This window comes from Aphis gossypii, chromosome 3, assembly GCF_020184175.1.
Source record: "Aphis gossypii isolate Hap1 chromosome 3, ASM2018417v2, whole genome shotgun sequence".
NCBI classification, from domain to species: domain Eukaryota; kingdom Metazoa; phylum Arthropoda; class Insecta; order Hemiptera; family Aphididae; genus Aphis; species Aphis gossypii.
In genome coordinates this window covers 40587380-40612471 of record NC_065532.1, presented here as the reverse complement: position 1 = coordinate 40612471, position 25092 = coordinate 40587380, and the positions used below count along the sequence as shown (strand labels likewise).

General features: G+C 26.8%; 1 protein-coding gene and 1 non-coding gene across 2 annotated transcripts; one reads left to right on the top strand and one right to left on the bottom strand.

The window, feature by feature from the left end:
* Positions 1 to 895: 895 nt before the first annotated feature.
* Trnal-uaa (transfer RNA leucine (anticodon UAA)) lies at positions 896 to 979 on the top strand. The gene has a single exon. It is a non-coding gene; the product is annotated as a tRNA-Leu (tRNA).
* Positions 980 to 3492: 2513 nt separating this feature from the next.
* Positions 3493 to 23832, bottom strand: LOC114123422 (BCL2/adenovirus E1B 19 kDa protein-interacting protein 3). Its single transcript, XM_050204538.1, has 6 exons — positions 23452 to 23832; positions 6600 to 6780; positions 6417 to 6495; positions 5581 to 5660; positions 4800 to 4943; positions 3493 to 4727 (listed from the first exon to the last, which is right to left on the bottom strand). Exons 1-6 carry the CDS (start codon positions 23492 to 23494, stop codon positions 4673 to 4675), a joined length of 582 nt encoding a protein of 193 aa, XP_050060495.1. The 5' UTR covers positions 23495 to 23832; the 3' UTR covers positions 3493 to 4672.
* Positions 23833 to 25092: the final 1260 nt, after the last annotated feature.

Below are 25092 nucleotides of genomic sequence, written 5' to 3'. Positions count from 1 at the left end.
TATTATAGGTAATACAGCAGAGCGTTACGCACTTGACCACTCTTTTATATGTTTATTATGCTATTGTAATGAAAAAATTAAATAATTAATAAGTAACGTAAAAACCCAAAATGCGGATTAAATGATTAGGTATATTGGATTGTTATTGTTTTCGTTTTCGGCTTGTTTATTAAATGTAATAAACGTATAGATTATCAATTTACATTTAATCTGCAGTAGTGCAGTACCTAGTACCTGACCTACACGGTTAGTACCTATGACTACAACATCGATATCGATCATTTCAAAATTTAAGATTTAGTGTTGTAATTTGAAATCTTTGGTAGAAGTAGGTGTGCACCGATCATTTCAGTGGATGTAAATCATGTACCTATTAACTAGTTTATAGGTCCATGATGTAGATAGTTCGTTTTCTATGTATAAAAATATTCTGTCGGACAATAGAGTCAGTTTCGCTACCTACCCACTTCAAATCTAGGGAAATACCTATAAAGTAAATAATTCTTTTTTAAATTTAAATTAATTTTTCAAATTTTTTTATTCATTTTTTTAACTAGTTCATATTAATTTTTGTTCGTGCTTTTTGAAAAATAAATATGCCATTTTTTGCATTTTTAAAACAATCGTTTGCTTTTTTTGTTTCTCGTTATACTTTAAAATCCAAGCCTGGTGAACCCTATATTTTATAATATTTTAGAATACCTTTATTTGGTATGAAGTTATAATAAATTGATAGTATCCTCATGTACCCTATTTCGAGAGGGAGAAAAACTATTTTAGTCATATCTCCTCTTCATATAAATTCTAAATAAGCCTTTGAACAGAATGTATGAAAAAAGGTACCTTTAAAGGTTGAACAAATACAATATGAATAATTTTCAACGTGAAACATATAGTCAGGTTGGCCGAGCGGTCTAAGGCGCCAGATTTAAGCTCTGGTTCCCAAACGGGAGCGTGGGTTCGAACCCCACACCTGACAATTCTTTTTTGCTTTTTTTTTTTATCAAACTTTTATTGAGAAATTTAAAAATTAATGTATAATATTATATAAATTTTTATATAATTATTCTATTTTGTCCAATCTTATTACTGTTTAAGGCATTTTTGATAATATTTCAATATTATCAATTTAATTTACTGCATTGCTTAATATTTTTAGTAAATATATGTAGGTACTTATTATGGTATTAAATTATCATAAACATAAAATTCAATTTTTAGTTCACGAATAAAGCGTTAGTTACACCAATTTTACCATGATGATTTTATAAGCTGTGAATCCGAACAGACATTTTAAATTTTTATAATAGAAAAAATGATTTGATTGTAAATTTTAAGGGAAGTATTGTTGTTGGAAAATTAGATCTAGGTAATACTACAAATACTTGTTGGTGTCAATTTCAATATAAAAATTTAACTACTGCAAAAGTAATTTATACAATAAACAATTTTCAACTACACATGTATAGGTAATTATGTATTTATTATTGTTAAATTCATGTCTATTTTAAATATTGAATTGTAATTTTATTGTTAATTGTTCGTCTAACTTTTTTAAACGTGTAATTAATAATATTCATTAAAAAACACTAAAACATTTGCTGTTCATTATGGCGAAATCTTACAAATCGTGTATCTTTAATCGGGCAAACGGTGTTCTACATTTCTAATGTATCGTAGATGTAAGATAATGGTTATTAAATAATTCGTCGTAATCGATGTGTAAAATTTTAAGCGAATGATAAATCATTGATTACGAAAAATAATTTTGTGCAAAGACCGTTCGTTAACATTATTACTAGAGCTAGGATTTTAATGACCTAAATAACACAAAAAAAATTACCTTAAACTAACCTAAAATAACTTAAATAAAGCTAAAAAACAAAAACAAAACGACCTTACGGAAATTACAAATATTTATAAATGTCCAAGTGTTAAATTATTTTAATAATTATACCATATATATTATTTTTTGAAGTACAAATTCAAATAGTTTACTATACACAATACACTATTTGCTATTACATCAATCAACAGATAAATGATAATTGACAATTTGACAATATAATAATATGCTAAACAAGAATTGAAAGTGATCCATACTGACGAAGTGAAGGCTGTGAGTATCAGTTTAAAACGTATTAATTCATTAATATTTTATAAAAAATATAACTGACTGACAATGTATTTATTGCGAGATATCGGAAAAGACAACGTAGGTTATTACTTATTATTATTTCGTGTGACAGCGGTGTAGCTGAATTGCCTATAGAACACGCCGTATGGATTTGTTCAACTAATATTCTACGTGTACAGAGAAGAAAATTATTTTAAATTTAAAAAGAATAAAAATAAAAAATATATTTCCCTAAGTAAAGAACTATTTCTTCTATAAATCTTAGATCATTATATTATTAATTTTGTTGATGTATTTTTGATTATAGGTAGTACTCAAAAACTGCAGCTTTAATTTTTAGGAAGAACTATATTTTATGAAAAACTTTGAATTACGTTTTTAAGCTTTAGCCATAATAATTGAACAATTTTAAATTCAAACAATTTAAGTGCTTTTAAACGAAATCGTGCCAATATATTTAAAAATTTTCAAAATAAAATCATAACAAGTGGAATATTTTATTACATTTTCGATATTTTTAATGAAACTTAAATATTTTATCTAGACATTACAAAAGCTAGAAAACATTGAGTCTTCAATTATTATACCAAATTTATTGATTATTAGTTCAATAGTATTAAACTATTGTTATGCATAACTGATTAATATTTTATTTCATGTTACCTCATTATAATTATTAGTATCAATGTTGAAATTTATCCAGCTAAGTGTCTCTATTATAATCATAAAAATTACCTGTACTGCACTGTTTTCATAATATTGGTACATTATGTCTTATTAATTCAAACTATTTAATAAACAATTGGAGAAAACAATTGTTAAGTCAAGCTGATGCCATAGCTGGCATAACTGCTGGCTCCTTATGTAATCATACTAATGGTTTTGACAAATAATTGAGCATAAAACTATACAATAAGAACTTGTACTTTTTTTTTTATGACTTTTGATATAAAAACATTTAAACATATAATAGAATTAAAATACTTAAACATTGTTTGTAAATGTAAAACATTTAATAACAAAGTGTATTTAAAATGGTATATAAAGAATATTTGATGATGCAAATAAATTTTAATAATTGTCAATATTTAAAAAAAATATCTGACTAATAAATTGTAATAAAATTGCATATTCATACAACACAGAATAATCTTCAAATAAAATTTGAAAGAAGTGAGTATTTCTTTAGAGAAATTATATTATACCCAATTGAATCTATAAATTTTTTAGAATTTCTAATCAATTATCAAAATGATGTTTTTTCTATTTTTCAGAGTATTATTCAACTCTGGATAAATAGCAAATAAAGGAAAAAAAAATTTTCTCTAAGGTAAAATTTTAAAAATTAACAAAAATTAATATGTTCACGTTTATTGGAAAAAAACCATACATGTAATATCATTTTCATATAATAATAATATGTAAATATATATTGTAAAAATATGTGATTGGTACAGATAAATACATTACACAATATTTATTTTTTTTTTTTTTTTGTTTTAATTTAAGTTGTTAATCTATATCAACTTAATGTTCCATTAAACTACTAATTTATAATAATAAAAAAAAAGTATTTAATAACCACAAAATGAGCTTATCATTTGGGTAACAAAAGGATAAGCCAGGTCCTCATTTAACATGAAGTTACCTTACAAAGTGACACATTGGCCGACAATGAAGTATACTGGCTAATGTAAAAAAAAAAAAATCCAACTTATTACAAAACATACAAACAAAATTGTGTAATTTTACATTGAATACACACAAAATATCATAAATAAGAGAATATATTATATTATATATATATATAAAAAATAATAAACAATAAAAATAAATTGAACAGACTTATCACAACGGTACTAAATTTATATTCTCACATAGTCAGTAAAAGTTTGTATTTATACCTTTTGTTTAATTTTTCAAAAAATTTAGTCTTAACCCAAGTTTTTTTCTACTTGGAGGGTTTAAAGCTTGCTGGTTTGACTGATAATTAAAAAAAAATTGCTTTAATATGGGAAATGTAAACTCTAGTTAAATGGCTTTTATATAAAAATTAAGTTGATTTTATTATTGTTAATATTATAATTATACTTAATAACAATAGTAATGTATAATTTTCTTGAGTACATACATGCATGCTGTTTAATATGTTTAAAGGTACTGGAAATTATCAAGTTTTTATTGAGAATAAGAAAAGTTAAATGAAAAAGGATTAATATAATCAAGAGTACCTAACAAAATTTATTTGAGAAGTTTTTGTAGGTTAAATTGTATATCATAATAATAAATATTAGATATATTTCCTAATATAATGTGTCAAATTAATAATAATCATCTTAAAATTAATAAAAACTTAAACTATATCATAAATTCATAAATATAATATTACAAAAAGGAATATTTTGTGGGTTGTTTTTGAAAATAATGTGACATGCATTTTTGAATTTCAGACTTAAAAAGACAACGAATTGACAACATTTATTCTTGTTTTTTTTTGTGCATGTCTATGTGCATATATTACATTCCACAGACAGTTTATTCCAAAGTCACTCTAGACATCATAATACCGCCTCGTTTACATAGCCAAGCACTAAACAAAATAAAATTGTATAAATTTAAAGATATTGTAAAATTATAACATCATAATATTATAGTTTCATACCCAACGCCAGCTCCCAATAGTATGGATAAAATATTGGTCAGGAACAAAGTGTACAATACTTCTTTAGAAAAGAGACCGTCTTTACCAACCTTGGCATTGCGCATACTGTATGTCTTCTTCTTGGGATGAATAAATTTCCAGTTTCTATAAAAAGAAAATAAGTAATTATTAAAATAACATAATTTTAACCATAAATAAAACTTAAATTTTTAATTGGTAATCGGGTGCAAAGAGTTATTATAAAAACAGTAGCGGTATAATCTATCAAATATATTTGGTGCATTTACAAAACATATAACGATTTATTTAAATTTATAATAGGTACACATTTATTTTTACAATGTCTACCTGAGTGATAACTGGTAAAAATTAAAAATTCACAAACCTATTAAGTTGGCTACTGTTATTTAAAACCATAAATAAAATATAATATTAATAATTAATAATTTATTTGATTGTATTGAGTACAACTCATAGTTTAAGTAAAAATTTATTAAAAACATTAATAAATGTATGAATTACACACATTGTAATTTAATTTGTAGGATCACATTTTGAAAAGACTAATTATATAAATATATGTTGTAGGAAATATGGATTATAGCGAACTTGGATAAAATTTAAAATTAAGCAGACAAAATAAAATGTCCTACCACTTCCACTTATACATAAATAAAAATATATATTACCACAAATACACATTAAAGAATTATAAAAACTTATTAAAATTTTGTATTTATTTAACTTATATTTAATATTATAATTGATAGTAAATAATTACTTGGGAGGTGCCTGGTCTGGTCGGCTACTCCAATCCCAAATCCAATCAGTACTCTTATCCAAGTTGTATAACTCCCCGCCCTGTAAAAGCAATATAACAAAGATTAAGATTATTATATATTTTTTGATCAATTACAATATTTAATTAAAACTAAAACAATTTGGATTTTTTTATTTAGTTATTGTCTTATAATGCAGTTTATACAATATGTTCAAGTTAATCATTGATAGAGGTACCATTTAGGGTTAATATCTATAAACTTAAATAATTACTTTTCATCTAAAAGAATGTAGATAACCTATTCACTTGTAAAATAGATTTCGAATGATCATAAACTAAAATTAATTTATATTCTACAAATTCTTTAAAACTTATTGTGTTTGTCATACATTCCAACTTATTAAAAAAAAAAAGGTGGTGTCTTTATACTATTTAAATCAACAGTAATTGTGAATTATTTAATTAACATACAAGATTTAAATACTAGTGAATCATTTAGAATTACAAATAAACAAAACAATTTAAAATAATTATTTTAAAAACATGTTTTTCTCTTCTACATTAAAACTTTAATTGTGTTCCTATAATACTAAAATAATAAAAATGAATTGAACAGTATTTCAACCGTTTTTATTATATTTTAATTTTAATCACGATCTATTTCCATGTAATTAACTACATTAACTACATATTTCATGAATAACTCTAAAAAAAAATTTTTCTACAAAAAAATATCTACTTAATAATTTGGAAATTAAAAACGAATTAGGTATACGACTACTTATAGGATAAATAAGTAAATGTATTATTTATAGGATTTATTTAACAATACTTACTCTGTTTGAGTAATTTATGTACACACCCCTGAGATCATCTTCCAATTCATTATTTGGACTGTTAGGTGGAGATTTCGGACTAAAAAATAAGAATAAAATGATAGGTTAGAAATAAAGGATAATTAATAATCTACTGAAACAAATTAATATAATGTGTACAGTATTATGAGCTACTATTATTACCTGCCCTTTATGGACGATTCTTTGGACAAGACCCTGGACGAAGAGTTACTTTCCCTTTGAGCCTCTCTCAACAATCTCAGGTATTCGTCGCCGGATGATGAGATGAAAGGCACAGGAGTGACACGGTCGGCGCTCTGGAAAGATATCGGAGATGCACAGCTAGTGATATCAACCCAAGATTCTAAAAATGTAAACAAAAGCGTTAGTTATATAATATTATTTCGGAAACTCTTAATCACTAACTAGATAAAATTCATCATGTACAGTGTACACAATATAATACAAGAGTGAAAAGTAAAAATCCCTTAAAATTTCAAACATGCTAAATTGACAATAAGGAGTTTTGGTATCTCAATTAAATTCGGATAAAAATTAAGTTTAATACAATACAACTATTCATGCTGCCGATTGTCATTATTTTACGATTATTGAGAAATGAAATATTTATATAGTTTCCCATGGACTGTGATAAACGTATGTGAAATAAGTAGGTACCACTATCCAAATGTTTAACCCAATTATATTACGAGTATTCGACTGGTACCTATTTAAATAAGAAATAAATATTTACTAGCGTGGATAAGAAGAGCTAGGTAGCATTTAGAAACATAATGTAACATTCAAAACGTAAAATCTCCCTCCTTTGTACTGTTTACCGACATTTTTTTGTAAGACTTTAAATTTATGTTTGAATTTTTGAATAATTCAATTATTTTTAAGTAAAATGTAGTAATAATTACTTAATATAATGCAAATACATTTTTTTACAAAAACAGGGGCGACAGAATCACCCTGTGTGACAATAAAATCTTATACAGACACGACACCGTAGGTATCACTATAGTTTGATATTATATTGTCATCTGTAAGAGCGTAAGACTATACACTGGTGTAGTTAAATCGTGTAATGGGATATATGTACATAAAATAATTATTACAAAATATCTTGCGTTTGGTGACCGAGTGCCGTATATGGCCGTCTTACGGTAACGCGATAACTCCAGTAGATTGGAAGAAATGCGACATAATAATAATAATATATTGTTATTGCAAACAATACGCACCTACAACTTCCATGCCTACGTAACAAGCTATAGGCGACGATCAGCGAATAAAAATATGACATTGCACACCTACATACCCACCATTATAGTTTTTATTTTTTAATTGTATTTATTATACTTATCGTTCGGTTATTATTATTATGATTATTCTAAGTTATTACACAGTAATAGTTATTTTTAAAAAGTTTATCTTATATACATGACTTCAAAATACATAAATTTTATAACAAAACACTATATTTTAGGTAATGATTTGACCAAACAGTATTAAAAATACATTTGTTTTTCAAAACATTATAGCGCAAATAAATCTAAAAAATCTTTGTAAATTTTTATATTGACTAGTAAAAATATACAATTTCAATACTATAACAATATTGTAATTTTGCAAATTAGACTACTCCTGCAAGTTGGGTCGTGTGAAATTAAAAACGGTGATTATTACTAGGAATAAATTTATTTTTACGTAAAATGATTGCTTGTAGTAATCTAAATCATCTAAAATAAACATGTAGGCACGGACAACAATTTATAAACAGTTAATATAATGAAGATATATTATAGAACATTTTGATGAATACTTAAGGACGGTAAAAATTGTTTAGACTTTGTATTTAAACAATATCCTATAACTAAATACGATAGCAATTCATATAGTATAATATATATAAAAGTACCTATAATATACGAAAACCTATAAACGGATTTAGGTGAAAAACAAAACAATTTTATACGAACTCGTCCTTGCCTCACTCACAACAACAACAAAATGTTTACGATGAAAAAATAAAATAAAATTCAATTGGAGCGTTAAAAAATAAACAGCAAAACCAACACGCAGTACCTAACCACCACATATACAATCATATAACAACCAGTCACGTGTACCACAGACATACAACATATAATATAATATATATATATATATATATCTATTTACGACTGTATCATATTGTGATGACCGTCATACCACATAACCACAAGTGTCATCGTCATTATTGTAAGCGAATAACATGACGAACAATGCGGAACGACAAGTGTATCAAATTTAACAAAATCTACGAGGCATTAACGTCTCCTATCGCGAGACAAACCGTCGCGTCGTTGTGAAAGATACGAATCGTTCGAAGGAGCGAGTAGCTTGCTACACGATATTTATTTTCAATAGTTGCACACTGTATACACCGAACACGTAATATAATATTATACGGTTCTTAAACGGACCACCATTTGGCATCGTCGTCGACAACAAATATTGCGTTGTGCGCGTATACGCGGCCAGAGGTCAACTACCACGGTATATATACCGGTTATATATATACTATACATGTATATAACTGTTATATCAAGTGTGACGACAACAACACCAAAAAACAGACTGTTTACGACTTTATAAAACACTAGAAGGTAAAGGGGTGAGACTAGACAGAGTATTACGTCGCAGTACGATAGTTAAAAAAAAAAAATAATCGGTCAACTTGCTTCTGCTCGGTTAAGTTAGGTTAGGTGTATTATTTTCTTAATTTGAGAGGACGGATTTTCGCCTAAAATATTTTTATTAGGAATAAAAAATTTAAATTTAACTGATACCGATTCAAAAACAATCATTATTTTTTGATTAAATATACATTTTTGTCAAAATTCAAATTTTAGGTGCTCATAAATGTGACATTTCAATATTTTTTACTACATAGAAAATCTTTGAAAAATGACAGCAGGCACAAAGAATAAAACATGCTCACACATCAAAAAACCACCACTTCGTCGTGTTTACGAATATACGAAGAGATGATTATAATATACGACGGTCGACGATGATACAAGTATCATTTATCTATTTGTCGCGCGATCCTTGAACATAACGTTCTATGCTACCGTAATGTATCGTGAAAACAAGACGGGGCTAACAGCTGCGCATCCAACGTTCGATACAACAAACAAAAACGAAAGACGTAATAATAATATTATGTGAACAGCAAATTCTGATTATAGTATATACGTAATAGTATATAAGAATCGAAAACAACTTACTGCAAAATACTATACTTATCTTATATTGGCTATCCATATTATTAAATTATTATAGACACACAAACCGTATTCGGACATTATAAGGTTTTTTTTGTACCGTTCGGTTGATATCAAAATCGAATTTATAAATATTGATTTTGTTATCGAGCGATAACACCGAAAATAAAATGAATACCTACAATCTGCCATTGTACAACATGTGTTCGGTTCAAGAGTTTGCATAAACGTTAACTATTTGATAACCTATATTATGTGTGTAGGTAAGTCGAAGACTAGTTTGCATTTTTCTTTAAAAACAAGTATTTTTGTTTCGTAATTATAGGTACATAATTTTATCGATAAGCACTAAAAATGTTAACCAATTAATAAATAATATACGACAATTTTAAATGCGCTTATCGTTGTTCAAAAAAATACCAAATTATATTGTTTTAGATTTGGAAAAGTATAAAGCGAAACGCGCGGTTTTCAATTTCAATCCAACTTTGATTTATAACTGTATAATATAGTATGTATAACAACTTTCGCTATCGAAATTTAAACGTGCGTAGTAAATATTTTTATTGTGATATCGATTTGAATTTTCGTGATTCGTATACAATGAGTGTACAACACTAAAATACGATTTGGTTAACTTTACTAAAAACATTACTGAACACAGTGAACACCCTGTATATTGCAGTTATTATGTAAATCAGCAGTATGACGCTAAACAATAAAATATGCGCACATGTCATGATATATTTTTTTTAATCTACAAAACAGACGTTTTGGTTTGTAGATACAATGATACAATATAATATATTATATATAATATGAAAACCCACAAACCACTGCGAACCGGACCGACGAATATACATGACATCTGTGTTCGGGTTCGCCCAACTTTTTTTATCCGACATGCCTAATACTTTTTATCAGTCTATCCCATGTTTTTCAAAATTGTCTTTTATAAGATATACACAATCATATACATTTACTGTAAATATCGGTTGTCAAAATTCATCAATAATTATTGACTATAAAATATTATATTTGGATATCACGACTTTTTATGGGCTACATATTTTTGTATATTAACTTTAAATATACTAGCTTTTTCATGTAACGAAAAAAAGTATAGTTAATTATTTTTAATGTACAATAGAAATTATTGAAATATTATTTATTACAATTTAGAATTACATTTGTGACAACTATAAATTTAGTTTAAATTTTAAAATTCAAATAATTTAAATACTCTTCCTAGAAACCCAATGCGTCGTCTTAAACGCAATTAGTGTAAAGACTTTTTATACTGATATGTTATTAAAGCTAAATAAAAAATCACATTACAAGGTTCTATCATTAGATAGTCATCCTTTTCATGCCACTCAAGTGAAAAAAAATTGTTTCATTTCATTTACTCATTGAGCTAAATTATGTAAAAACTAAATATTCAATAAAAATAATAATAATAATTAAAATGTTTAATTTTTTAAATAATTAAAAAATGTTGTAATTATATATTTATTAAGTTTTAATTATTTCTCATACTACTAAGTTATGCATAGTTAAATCTTCTATTTTCTAGGTATTAATTTAACTTTCCAAAAATACTGGAGGGGCCGCGGAACTATAGAGTATGCATAGCCATTGCCAAGTATATTCAATAAATTATAAGATATTTTCCTTTTTTTATTAATAAGTAAGAGAATTTACATAAAATGTTTTTATACGTGTACCCGCCATTTAATTTATTATTAAATAATGTATAAATTATATTATTATCTTATTAAATAAATAATTCATGTTACATGTTACATATTTATATATTATACAGTTTAGTATAGTATATTATAAATATAAGAACTAAGAAGTCTTGAAAAAAAAATATAAATTAATATATTTATCACCTTCTATACGTTTCAAATATTTTAATATCGAACCCTGCCTATAGGTATTAGAGCTATTCAAATTTATCTAGTGTAATGATAAACACTATAAATTTATATACAGAGAAGGATAGAAAAATTCGAATTCTCTTTGAGTGTACGTCAAATAATTGATTATCTCGAAAGCTTATTATTCATTTCTTCTTTAGTAACTATACCTATAATATTATTAAAATCTGCAGAATATTACATGTATATTTGGTTCCTAAGCAAAGCGAAAGTATATTTTATCTACTATAACAGTTACTGTAAACGTGCAGAATATAATTACATACACACACAAATTTTGTTTTTTTGTTCATCTATTTGAAACTGACGCTACACTGCAGATTACGCGCCACGTTGCCAATTCGATTTTATTGCGTGAACACTTCAGTATTGCTATATCATATAATACATAGGTATTAAAGCCGTTTGATATTTAAAATATAGCTATACTGATATATATTATGCCTATTGCTTATGTCATAGATAAAAAAAAAATGCCGCGAGAGCTACATACAGGGCGCGACGACCAATGTGTTTATTGTTGAAAACTCTCATATTATTATCGTTGCAATCACGATGAATGTCGTGCATTTTAGTTGTAATTTTACTGCACTGAATAACTTATTCTATTTTTCAACAGTTCTTTACTTAAGCTAAAAATTTCCAGGGTTGCTCTTTATCGGAGGTAATTTAAAAAAATGTTCTAAAAATAATATAAATATATAATGAATATTAAAATATTATTATAGGTACTTCCTATATTATAATATCAACCTTGGCTATGAATGTTATGATATAATATTATTATATTATAGTAGTATAATAATAAATAATGTAGGCTTTAAAATATTGTCTTATCGCGTTGATATTATATTATATTTTACGTCGTTTTTGATAACACTATTTCATAATATTAGTTTAGAATTATATACAAAAACTCATCTATTGACATCCGAGAATGTCTTAACAATTATATTAAAAACAACTAAGACAGTAAGTATTAAAAGACAATTAGACAAAGTAAAACAGAGATTTTTTCTTTTGTTTTTGCAAATATTTGAAAGAATAAGGAACCTTTCTGTTCCATACAATAATTGTCATAATACTATATTATAAACATCGGCGGATTAAGTACACAAAAGTAGAGTAGAAGAAAAAGAGTGTTGCGCGAATTTAGTCAAATCGCCCTGTATAATTGGCATCGGTAGTTTTAAACGTTTTTAGACACACACGTGCCAAACGCATCGTTATTAAAAAACAATCGCACGAGTTCATATGAACCAAAATAAACGCAATTTTATGACGCGGACGAAATAGCCATCTTATAGGTGTTATCCTGCAAGATACGCTCTCTCAAACAGAAATTTCCATCACCATAATTATTCATATTGTTATAACATCATCCACGTTATCCGAAATTTGGCACTCATGCTTAAGCAGGTAAATTATATATTTTCCTAATCGAAAGTCTGATAACGCGATATGTATAAATATTTAATAACCACTCATACTTGTAAAGTGCAAACAAATTAAAACACAATACACTGTGCATTGGCCAATAATAATCGTTGAAAATTCAAGGTTTTAGAGAGAAAAAACCACAATATAGTTCGATGACAACAACAACGACAGCAACAACAATAACAACAACAACAACACAACAAGGTCTTCGACATAATGACAAGTAAAGCAGTTATAGAAATACAGATGATTTTTTAAGAAGCAAGCATAAAATATTATTTAAAAAAATATATAATATATAAGATTATATACTTGATAATATAGTTGAAGAATTACTCGCAATGTAAATATCCAATTAGATTGAAACGCATTTATATAATTATCGTATCGAATACTTATTAATAATAAGTTATTAGAGTTATTACTTTTGTATCGTACATATTAAACATCGAGTACTTGAAATAAGTCGAACAATAAATTTTAACAAGCACTATAATAACAATTATTAATTTGATATCTAACTTATAATGTATAATACCTACCTATTTAAATATTATATTCAGTTAATAACAAGCTTTTGTTGCTTACATAAAAATAATACTATTAATCATACCTACACTTCATTAGTATTTTCAAGACAATAAACGCATTTATTGTAAATCTCAACAGCATATTATTCACTATACTCAACTCGGGAACTAAAATAAATAATATTTATTATGTAAATGGTAAATTATTACAAAATGTGTCCTTGAGATATATTCATTAAGTATTCAATTAACACATAATGATAAATATTCACTCACTAAAAACTACCCCTGATATCCCATTCCAAGAGGTGAACGGTGATATCAATGGATTTAGTTATGCGAAATTAAGTAAATTAATATAAATATAGAGTAACTAAACATATATTACATATATTATATTATTTTTTTTTTAAAACTATAGTTTTCAACTATAATTTTCAACCAAAACATTTATAAATTATAAGCACTTCAAAAGCTTATTGCAATATACTCGTCTTATTTTACTCGTCATCACGTCTTAATATTTTGTACGTGTAAAATTATATTTTTTAAAGTTAATAAATAAAAAAAAGCAATACTAATCACTGAAGCGGTATTGTTTTCAACAATTCGGTACCTATGTACCTAATATAATTACAACAATATATGCTCATAATTACAAAATATAAGGTGTCAACACCGAAATGTATAAAACACAAAATATAATAAGTATAATTATTTATAACACATATGAATTATATGTATGCATAAATATTTATTTGTTCGTCTATACTAGAAACGCAAATAAATAATCACGGCGAAATTGCTATGAATATTTTGTTAAGTAGGTATATTATAATACAATTACCTACACAAATATGAGGAAATAATAACGAAAACATGACGAGCTCGGTACATATTTTTATAAATTAAAATGTATACCTAACGAATTTACCAACCTGCGACACAAAACAATAAATTATATTTGGAAAAGGACCGCGGGGTATAAGTATGTCGAGTAGAATCTGTTTCGCCACGTTTACATCGCATTTTCAAAAATAAAACACTTCTATAGAATAGCAATGATGGTATATACATATATTTTTTTTATGTTACGCGTTGTATTATGTTATGCGCGTGGAGGGTGCTTTCACCTGAAGAGCAATGATTGTGGCCTCGCCGATGTCTACGTGACCGATCTCACGAGACGAACACTATATGGTATTATGTATGTATTTATTTATTATAGTATATTTTTGTGTATGTGTGTGTACCAATTCTATAACAATAAAAATATCGTTTAATGGAAACGCATTAGTTAAAATATTATAATTTATAATAAACCAGAAAAACTGCGTGGATTCGGACGAAACTCGGGACGAAATCTTGCAAATATACGTATAGGAAAAAATAGAAAGTTAGAACTTAGTACACGGTAGAACCTTCTCGCTCTGCGGGATAATGATTATAAGTCAAAAAAAAAAATGCCATCACAGTATTTAGTATGTAAATCGCAGTGTGTCTAAGGATACAGTTCATGGGAAATTCTCTCGATAAGCTTACAATGCATAAACATCATTAGTTCCAGGAAATTGCTTCGAGAGTGAAGTCTTTTATCACAGTGGAATTTTCTAACATCCGACAAACAGACGGTATTTAATATTTCATTTTTGCAAATGAAAATGAATACAGCGATCAGATGGCAGATGGTAATAAACTACTGAAATCGTTTTAGATAAAAATCCTGGACTATATAATGTATAATATTATATAAACATTATTTATTCAAAACATACAAAGAATAGACCAAACGTTTACCAGAACAGTTTAAAAATACTAACTAAATCTTACACGACAGCTGCACCTTCTATCGATTTATATAAACGACGTTTGGGCAACACCGTGGAGGCGTAGATACATTATATATTATGTAAAATTAATGTATCATACTATATAGCTGTTTTTTATTGAGCATGCTGTTATAAGTTTATAACAGTATACTGTTCAACTAATTTAAAATGCATCTATTTAATATACTAATAGTATACATTTATAAAATTATAATACCATCGTAGGTGAAACTAGTTTAGTATGGGCGCGATGTACAATAGGTTGATACGATTTATTTTCAGAGAGAAAAATTATGACATCCTGTAGCAACGATGAATTGTTTATTTAAAAATGTATAGATATAAATTTGTGAATGTAAGATACTTGGAAATGTTATAAATTATCGTCTATAAAAAAAGATAAATAAATGTCTGCGCAAAAAATGATCAATAAACGTAAAATATTTTTGAAAGACTCAAATAAGTCGGATACCTATACAGAAAATAGCAATTTAAATTAAATCTAGGTATACCTAATAGCAAATTGATATATTCTTCAAAAATCTGGGCCAATTAGACGAATATATGGTAGTATGCATAAGATATGAAACTAATAAAAACACTGAACAAACCTACATGATAAATGATTATCATCTTTGCATAAAGTAGCAATATCATGATACATTATATATTAATTAAGTATTTCCAGTGTTTCAAACAAAATACCAAACTAGGTACATAAACAGAAAACTAGGTTGAAGTAATATAAAAGTCAATAGGTTAATATTTTTTATAATTTTTCTGATGCATAAATAATTATAGAAGCGAATAAGTAATAAAGTAATTTTATGTTTACCAAAGTACACAATATATTATGTACCTACTTATTATTATTGCCTTTTTTACTTATTTTGAAATAAGATAAATTTTTAAAAACACCAAGAATATTAGTAATAATTATCATCAATATTAATAAAATAGTTTTAACCTGTATATAACTATTATAACTTAAAATGATACCAATAGTTATAGTCTATAGAGCATATAAGACACCATAATGTACATTCAACATTGTTTTAAGATTGTCATTATATGACTAACAGCAACTAATTATTAATTATATGAGTTTTTGTCAAATTAATATTTATTATTGAGTCTAGGCAGTTTAAAAATAGTTAAGTTCTGGAAACAAATAAAAATATTAAAAAATACCTACAATATGATCATTTTAGGACTTTCATGCTTACAAATTTAATTTAATTTTAAACATCTACTTTTACCTTTGTAATTATTTTCCTCACATTCAATTTTTTTTAACTTATTTAATTATTAAAATATGAGTGTAATGAGTTCTTTTTTAAGATATATAATAATATAATATTAAATTATAGAGTAGTTAAGCAATAAATAATAATATTACAGTAAGTATTAGTTTTATAAGTGTCATCATTTTGTAGCTTTCTATTATATTTATATGAAATTAAAATGTATATCTGTGTAGGGGAATTAATCTAAGTGTTGATAACCTGATAAATACAAGTTCACCATGATAATTTATTTTCTTAAAATCCCACTAAACAAAGAAAATGGTCTTAACTTAATTTATAATATTATTAAAATAAATACTAAATCCGCATAATAGTTCATTGTTAAAGAAATTTTTTTTTCATTTATAATTAGCATTATTAACTTTCGCATGTTTTCATTAACATTCTAGATATATATTAACATCGAAGTTAAAACTATTATACAAATAAAAATTTTAATTTAAAACCATTTAGCTTACATAATATGTTTAGTATATTACAGTGTAAATGAATTGGTATTATAAAAAAATTAAAAATAAAAAACTATAAAAAACAATGCACGCCTTTCGTTATTATTTAATTAAACATCTAATTACACATAACGTCATGTATTAAAGTTTTTTATATGATACCTACAATTTATACAAAACCATAACAACTTGCCAACTGTGATATAATTAAATAATCATTATTATTTACTATTATAATTTTAATTATACGTCATGACACACACTACACATATTATTTTGATGATTTTAAAATATTATTTTTATTAGATCATAAATTTAATATTATTTTAACGTACACACATAATACAATAATATGATGTATTTGTTTACTTGCAGTTATTTTAAACAATACCCGTACGTCATTATAAAATAAATAATAATGTATTAGTGAATTCTTCCAAAATTAAAAAAAATAAAAATAAAAAATAATAAAAATAGATTTATGCATAATATAGCGCGTACATATTATTGATTGTGAATAAAAGTACCTATATTGTGTAATATAAAATATTACACTATCAATGTACGCATTTTAAATAAATAAAGTACCTACATCTACGGGAGCTTGGTATGAAAACAAGTAATAGCCGATATACGTATTTGTTTTTGACACCGATTTGTTTAATAATGTTATTACTGTAGTAAACAAACGTAACTTTGTATTTACTTTCTCACCGACGCTAACGTCAGAAAGTTACATGTCTATTTATTATAAATGTGTAGGTAGGTAATATTATATTATTTATATAATTATATATCAATAATATTATCGCCAGGCATTATGCCCATCGCCATAAACATACCGTTATTTAGTTTAAAATAATAATGTAATAAATTTCGAAATTATTATATGGCACTGTTGCGTTTGTACGCCATTTCTACGATAAGGTGATATCGTGAAATATTAAGATAATAATATTATCTTAGTTCGTGGGTGCGTAATTGTATAAAATATACTCGTCGACTGGGTTATTTAAACAAAATTATGCAAAATTAACTTAATAAAATTTATTAATTAATTACTACCTATCAAAAAAAAAAAAATTGCATAAAAAATTAAAATTGTATCCAAACGAGTACTTACATTATGGAAATTAAAAATAAATAAGTACTAGGTATAAATAGAATTTATGAAGAAAAATTTATATAAAATAAATGTTATATACTTAACATTGTTAAAATATAATATAGGTATAAAATTTGGTAAATCCTTATATTCACTTTAAAATACACAATAAATTATAAAAGCACGAAACAACTACAGTGGCAAAGATTGATAATATGCACTTACAAAGATAAACAGAAATAATCAAAATAATATTGTACATTTAGAAACAGATATGTCTTGAATTTCGCTAATTTTAAACTCAATCTATCTCTTCATCGATATGAAGATTCATTGAATCAACAACCCCGCTTATCGGTTACCAAAGCGACTATAGGTACAAGAATAATAGTGATGCTATTATATTAAATTCACTGATTACGCACACTACACAAATATTATTCTTGTGTCTAGTTGTAAATTTGAAGCCAAGTCGCAACTAGGTAATACGTGAGTCGTTGTGTATAATAATATACTAATTACGATTGAAACAAAGAAGGGTTTAAAACAATGCAACATTTAATATAAATAACATTAAACGATACACCATAATATCAGACGTAGTTTGTGCTATTCGTAAGAAAAAAATACCTACGAGCAATCAAAAAGAGTGCCTAATAACTACTAAGTAATAATATTAAAACATTAAACGCACTACAATATAATGAAACAGAGTCGAAAAAAATCCTGATAAATATAAATAATGATTTTACTCGTGAATTGAACAAAAGGTCGTACGGGTTGACGTATTAACATAATATTATCAAGCATATTATTATATCAGACGCGGTTAGTCAGTTTTAATTTAAAAGGTGTCTAGGCGAGGTTGGCAGCGATAAATGAAACGTAGTAATCGAGATGTGTACGCGCACCTGCTACTCTATATTATAACTTATCCGTATTTGTTCAATAATAATGCATTCATAATTTCTTAATTTTTATTTTTCGTTTACAGCACGTATTAAGACTTTAAATCATTGTTTATTTGGTTTCATCAACTCGTTACATATTATATAGTTAGTAAGTATTCAATGTGCGTCACATAATACGAGTAGTACAAAAACATGTTTTTTATAATTTATCAGTTTATAACAATATAATTATAAAACCACAACAACCTATTTACGTTTTGACGAACTTGACATTTAGGACACAGTACTTCCTACTATTACGATATTGTATAGGAGCTTTTAGACCTAAGTTGACAGCTGGCCGCAACGTTAACAATATCGTTAACGAAATATGAAGTTTAAATGTTGAATAATATATATTATATTAAACACACATCATAATAATTATGTTCATCAACGTGATGAGATAATAATCCTTAGAATTTGACTAAAAATCGATAATAATATTATGTTATCTCGAGTCTTGACCGATTTTGTAATGAACAATTTTAGACGATCCTGTACACGCGCGTATATACACGAACGCGTGTACAATTATTTACTTTCGTGTTTATTATTAAAAGCTGGGTTGTTAACCACCTGACCGATCGAACTTTTGTTCTTTTTGGAACGTGCGCAGCTCGCAGGCGATGCGGCAACGTTGGGTTATGTCTTGACCGGTCTTGACGCATCTAAAAATTGACCTTGGCGTCGAACGCGTGCAAAGCATACGCCGCAAGTATATAATTTATATATATATATATATATATGGCAACGTCAACATGCGCACGTGTGTAGAGATGTAATAATAATAATAATAAAATTGAAAAAGTATACTTTTTGTACGCTCTGGTGACCGAGAAAAAAACTGTTGTTACGAAATAACGTGTTTGAGCGTGTAAATTATAAAAATTTCGATGTAGGGACGAACTTTTAAAACGATCAAGTATAATATTTTGATTTGAAACAGTTCCGGGGAATTGTATGACAGTTTTCAATGCAGTACAAGTTTTTAACATAATCGCGTGACACTTGAATTATTCGCGTGCAATACCGTCCCTCGTCAATGTGTAGGTTGAAATAGGGACGGGGGTAATCATTTAAGAATGTTTAGACATCATCGGCGATCGTTCAAGTTTGAGTAGTGCCTAGTGGGTAGGTACGTCGCGGTCGTTAAGTTGTCTTTCGACACTCGTAAGATTATGTTAGTGGTAGCGAACACGAATGGCAGAATACTATATACTACTATGTACCTAAGTAGTTGTAGTAGGTACACAGTATGCACTATACACGCCGTTTTATCTGCATTTTAAAAACACCAAGTAATAAGCATATTGATGATATATCAAACGGCATAATATTTTATAATTATTATACTATGTACTATACACTATATTATATAAATATGTATTATACATATTAAGTACAATAGAAGTTTTATATTTATATTATACCTAACATTCTATTTAATTATTAATAAATAATGCTATTTTTTACCATTGAAATTTGACACAACTATAGAATTTCTGATAAACGGTGGGAAAGAGGGGTTCGATAACAAATATTAGTATTTTTATTTATACGTCATTATATTAGGATACGAGAACTTGTATATTATTATGAATTTTTTTTTAAAACATTTTAATTTTCCTAACTAAGAAACTATAAAAGTATTATACGGAAAAATAACAAAAATCAATAATTGGAAATATATAAATTGGTTTCAAAACACCAAACATATATATTTAAAATTATTGATTAATAAAGCTAGAATTTAAGTTACATTAAAATGTAATAGGTACTTTTAAAGCTAATTTCTGAAATATTCATTCACAAATTTCTATCTAAAACAATTATGTTTAGTTATAAAATATGATCTACGTTCTTAGTATTAGTATAATAAACTTAATAGCTTTTTTAAATTGAAAAAAGCCAGACTTTTTTTAATTTAAATTTTTTATTTGTAGCAATTGTTTATTGTGTATGCAAAGGGAAAATTAAATTAAAATTCCCATCAAGTTCTTCTACAATTAATGAGAACAAAAACAAATTCAAAGATGTTTTTTAATCATATCTTATTTATTCTTTAACTTTATAAAAGAAAAAGTACAATAAACAATTATACCAATTATCTGTGTTACCTACCTACCTACTTCTACTAAAACATATGTGATATCTTTCATATTATTGTCAATTGAATAAACCCACAAATATATAAAAACAAGATAAAATCTATATAGATATTCAATGAATGAATATTTTACCCATTATATTTTTAAAAATGCACCTACTAAACAATAATGTACATTATAATATTATTGTTGAGTAATTCCCAATTTTTATTATTATTTATTTATTATACCTTTTTGATAAGCATAATTTTTTCCTTATTATTATTATATTCAGCTTGTTTCTAAGATAAGATAATAAATATTAATGTTACATAACTGTAGTTGATGTATTTTAATTTATCTACAATCTTGCTTCTTTTAATACATTAAAATTTTTTTTTAATAAAATCTAATAAATTGAATACCTATTTTTCCTATGAAATATTTTTTTAATTTTCTAACCATAGTTAAATCTAAAACATTTAAATTTTAAATTTATAATGGCAAATAAAAAAAAATTATCAATAATAAATCTTTCTTAGGTAAGTACAATAAGAATTAAATATAAATTTAATCATTAATCACACTCACAGAAAAAGGTTAATGATAAATACATTTTGACTAAATAGCACTTCATAATTGTACCAACCAATTTCTTATCAACACAAGTGCAAAATGGCAAATTCCTTAAGATATAATATTACATAGTAATATTTATTAAGCGGTGGTGTGATACAGGCTTACTATATTTTCTATATTTTCTAATACATTATTAAATAAATATAAATTAAGAGAATGTTGTTCACGATGGTTGTATGATAAAATAAGAATTCTGGGAAGAATAAACTGATTAACTGATATTATAATATCAGTATAAAAAATAGAGACAAAAGAGATAAATAATTAAAAATTAAACTTGAAATGTAATTAAATTCTTGGGTTGAAAACAAAAAAAAAATATCTAAAATAGAATAATTATAAATTGTTACCCAATAACTATTTAACTCAATTTGAGCAATTTAATTTACTATTTATTTTATTACTCAGAACTACTTCAAGTACTTCAACAGTTACTAAATAATTATATACATATGTTAAAGAAAAAGAAAATGGAATTAGTCATATACCTAACCTAAGAATAGATATAGTATTAACGTATGTCTACGTACAGTAGGTACCTAATATTACTGAAGTATTAAATATTTAATTTTTGAAATATATAAGTAAGTACATTTTCACATCAATTAATAAGTACCTACATAAGACTGTAATAAATATAATGAGTTCCTTCTGCATATTTTATTTAAATTTATTCCATTATTTAAATCAAATTATTAGACATTAGCTTGAAACAGCTGTGATCTAAGCGATGCGTTTTCTGTCAGTCAAATCCAACAATGTGGACTAATATGTTTGACCATTAAAACTAAAAGTATAAAAGGTGATAAAATATCACATACCTACCAATACTTTTCTAGCACAGACCCTACCATCAACATTAAGCCAAAACTCTGACAAATGTCAATCACTTGCATAGTTGCACGGTGAAAATGGAGTACCTTCAAATTATATTATTTATTTCACAATAAAATGAGTTTGAAAGTTCAGAACTCTTGAAAACTGGCTTTTCAACAAGATTGAGAAAATTCAAAGGTCTATTAGAATGGTAGCTATCAAACATATGTGAACTACCCACTGCCGATATTGAGAAACAAAGTAGAATATTCCTCCTCAAAGTAAAAGACATGACTATATTATAAGCTTTTTGATTTTACATAGGTATTATGAAGCTATTAAATGGATATTATATCAACTGTCCAGACATCGATCAGTATCTACTAGTAAACATTATTTCCTACCCATTGCATACCTGGCCCAGCATGATTGTAATTTCGTTTAACGAAGACCCATTAATGGATGGATTAATGGAATTTCAGATTACATGGCTAATGTATTATTTATCAGATTTCGAGTTCCGATGTTTTTTTTTTTTTTAGTTTTATATTAACTTTATAATAAATTATTGCTGTACAATCTGTCCCCCCGGCGGTAGGCAATAATATTGTCATGAGCGAATAGACAAATAAATAGGAATAATAATTAGGCGTACTTACCGCCAAGCGATTCCTCGGGCAGAGACTTCGGCGTTGTGGACATGATGACGGATGGTGAGAAAAAACTTGTTGTCGGTTTGAGCGTACGCCGAACGGGAAACGGCGCAAGTACGCGACGGTCGACGATTTTTCAGCCGATCACTTCGTGCGGCTGCAACGGAGACACGAAAGGTCGGAAAAAACGTTGGGCAGAACGAAAGAGAAAGCGACGAATGACGATCGATCGTTCGTGTCGGTTTTACGTGGCCAACACACGAAGACAAACACCGAACACTTGAAACGGACGCGCGATATCGACAAGAGCGACAAAAAAAAAAAAAAATGTACGAGCGACAGGAACGGCGGACGGACGCGGAATGAACGGTCGGCAGTCGGTGAGTCGGATAACGACTCGGGACGACGCCGCCAACACAGCAACACGGCGCATGCACGCACGCGCAGCCGTCGTCACAAAGAACCATCGTCGTCGCGTGCCTGCCGGTGTGCGCGCGCCCGTTGTGTTATTGTTATGATTCCCTCCCACTCGCCCGCCGGCCTACGGTCAACAAACTCGCCGACGACGGAATAATATTATTGTACCTGATGGGCGCGCGCGTCACGTTCGGCAACACGTAATTTACGGGCCCGTAGAACGTAGACCGATGTTTTTCGGCCCGTACACGTCTTGGTTACTTCGAGATCGAGGAAGCATTTTGCATTTTATATTATATTTTTAGATAATAATATTCAAGGTACCTATACATTATAAAACAATTAAGACGTAGAAAATATTAGAAAGTATATCATTTACTTGTATGCGTATACCGATTTAGAGCTCGTTAATAAAGACGACTGACAATAAAACGATTACAAGACGAATTTTTATTGAATATCCAACTGTATAAATAAAAAAAAGTACGATATTTTCATAACGCGCATAAACATGTTACAATTTCATATCGTATCGATTAAAAGAACTGAATTTAATATACAATAACAATTATTATTAAAGCTCTGCCTATTCTTCTTTCATTTTGACCAATTTTTTAAATATAGCTAATTTTATAATGTACTTACTATTGATATACTATGTAATATGTATGGCTATATTTTTTCGGTACATGGAAAAAAAACCAAAATGATAAGTTATAATTATTAAATAATATACCTATATGGCTATAGCTTATATTAAATAAAAAATAACTAATTTAGTATAATCATAGAGTATACTGACTTCATTTGCTTTGGAGTAACATTTAGTTTTTAACCAATGCTAAAAAATTTAAATTGTTATTAAATTTCATAAGATAATAATAATTTTGGTGTTATAACATTTTTTTCACCTAAATTATACATTTTGAAATCAATAACTAATAAGTAGGTACAAAAAACTGGAGAACTCGCTCTAAATTAGGATGACCATGTATACTTACGTCCTGTTTTAAACAGGATTGTCCCGTTTTTCGTAGTATTTATAATACATATATTATATAAATATTGTATATTGGTTCATGTTTTGACAATCAATATACCTATATTCTACTCATTGCAAAAAAGTGTCCTGTTTTTTTCTTTTTTGTAATATGGTCACCCTATTCTTAATATTTATATTATAATGGTATCATAGTAGGCAATGGATGTGTTAAATTCGAATTCAAAAGT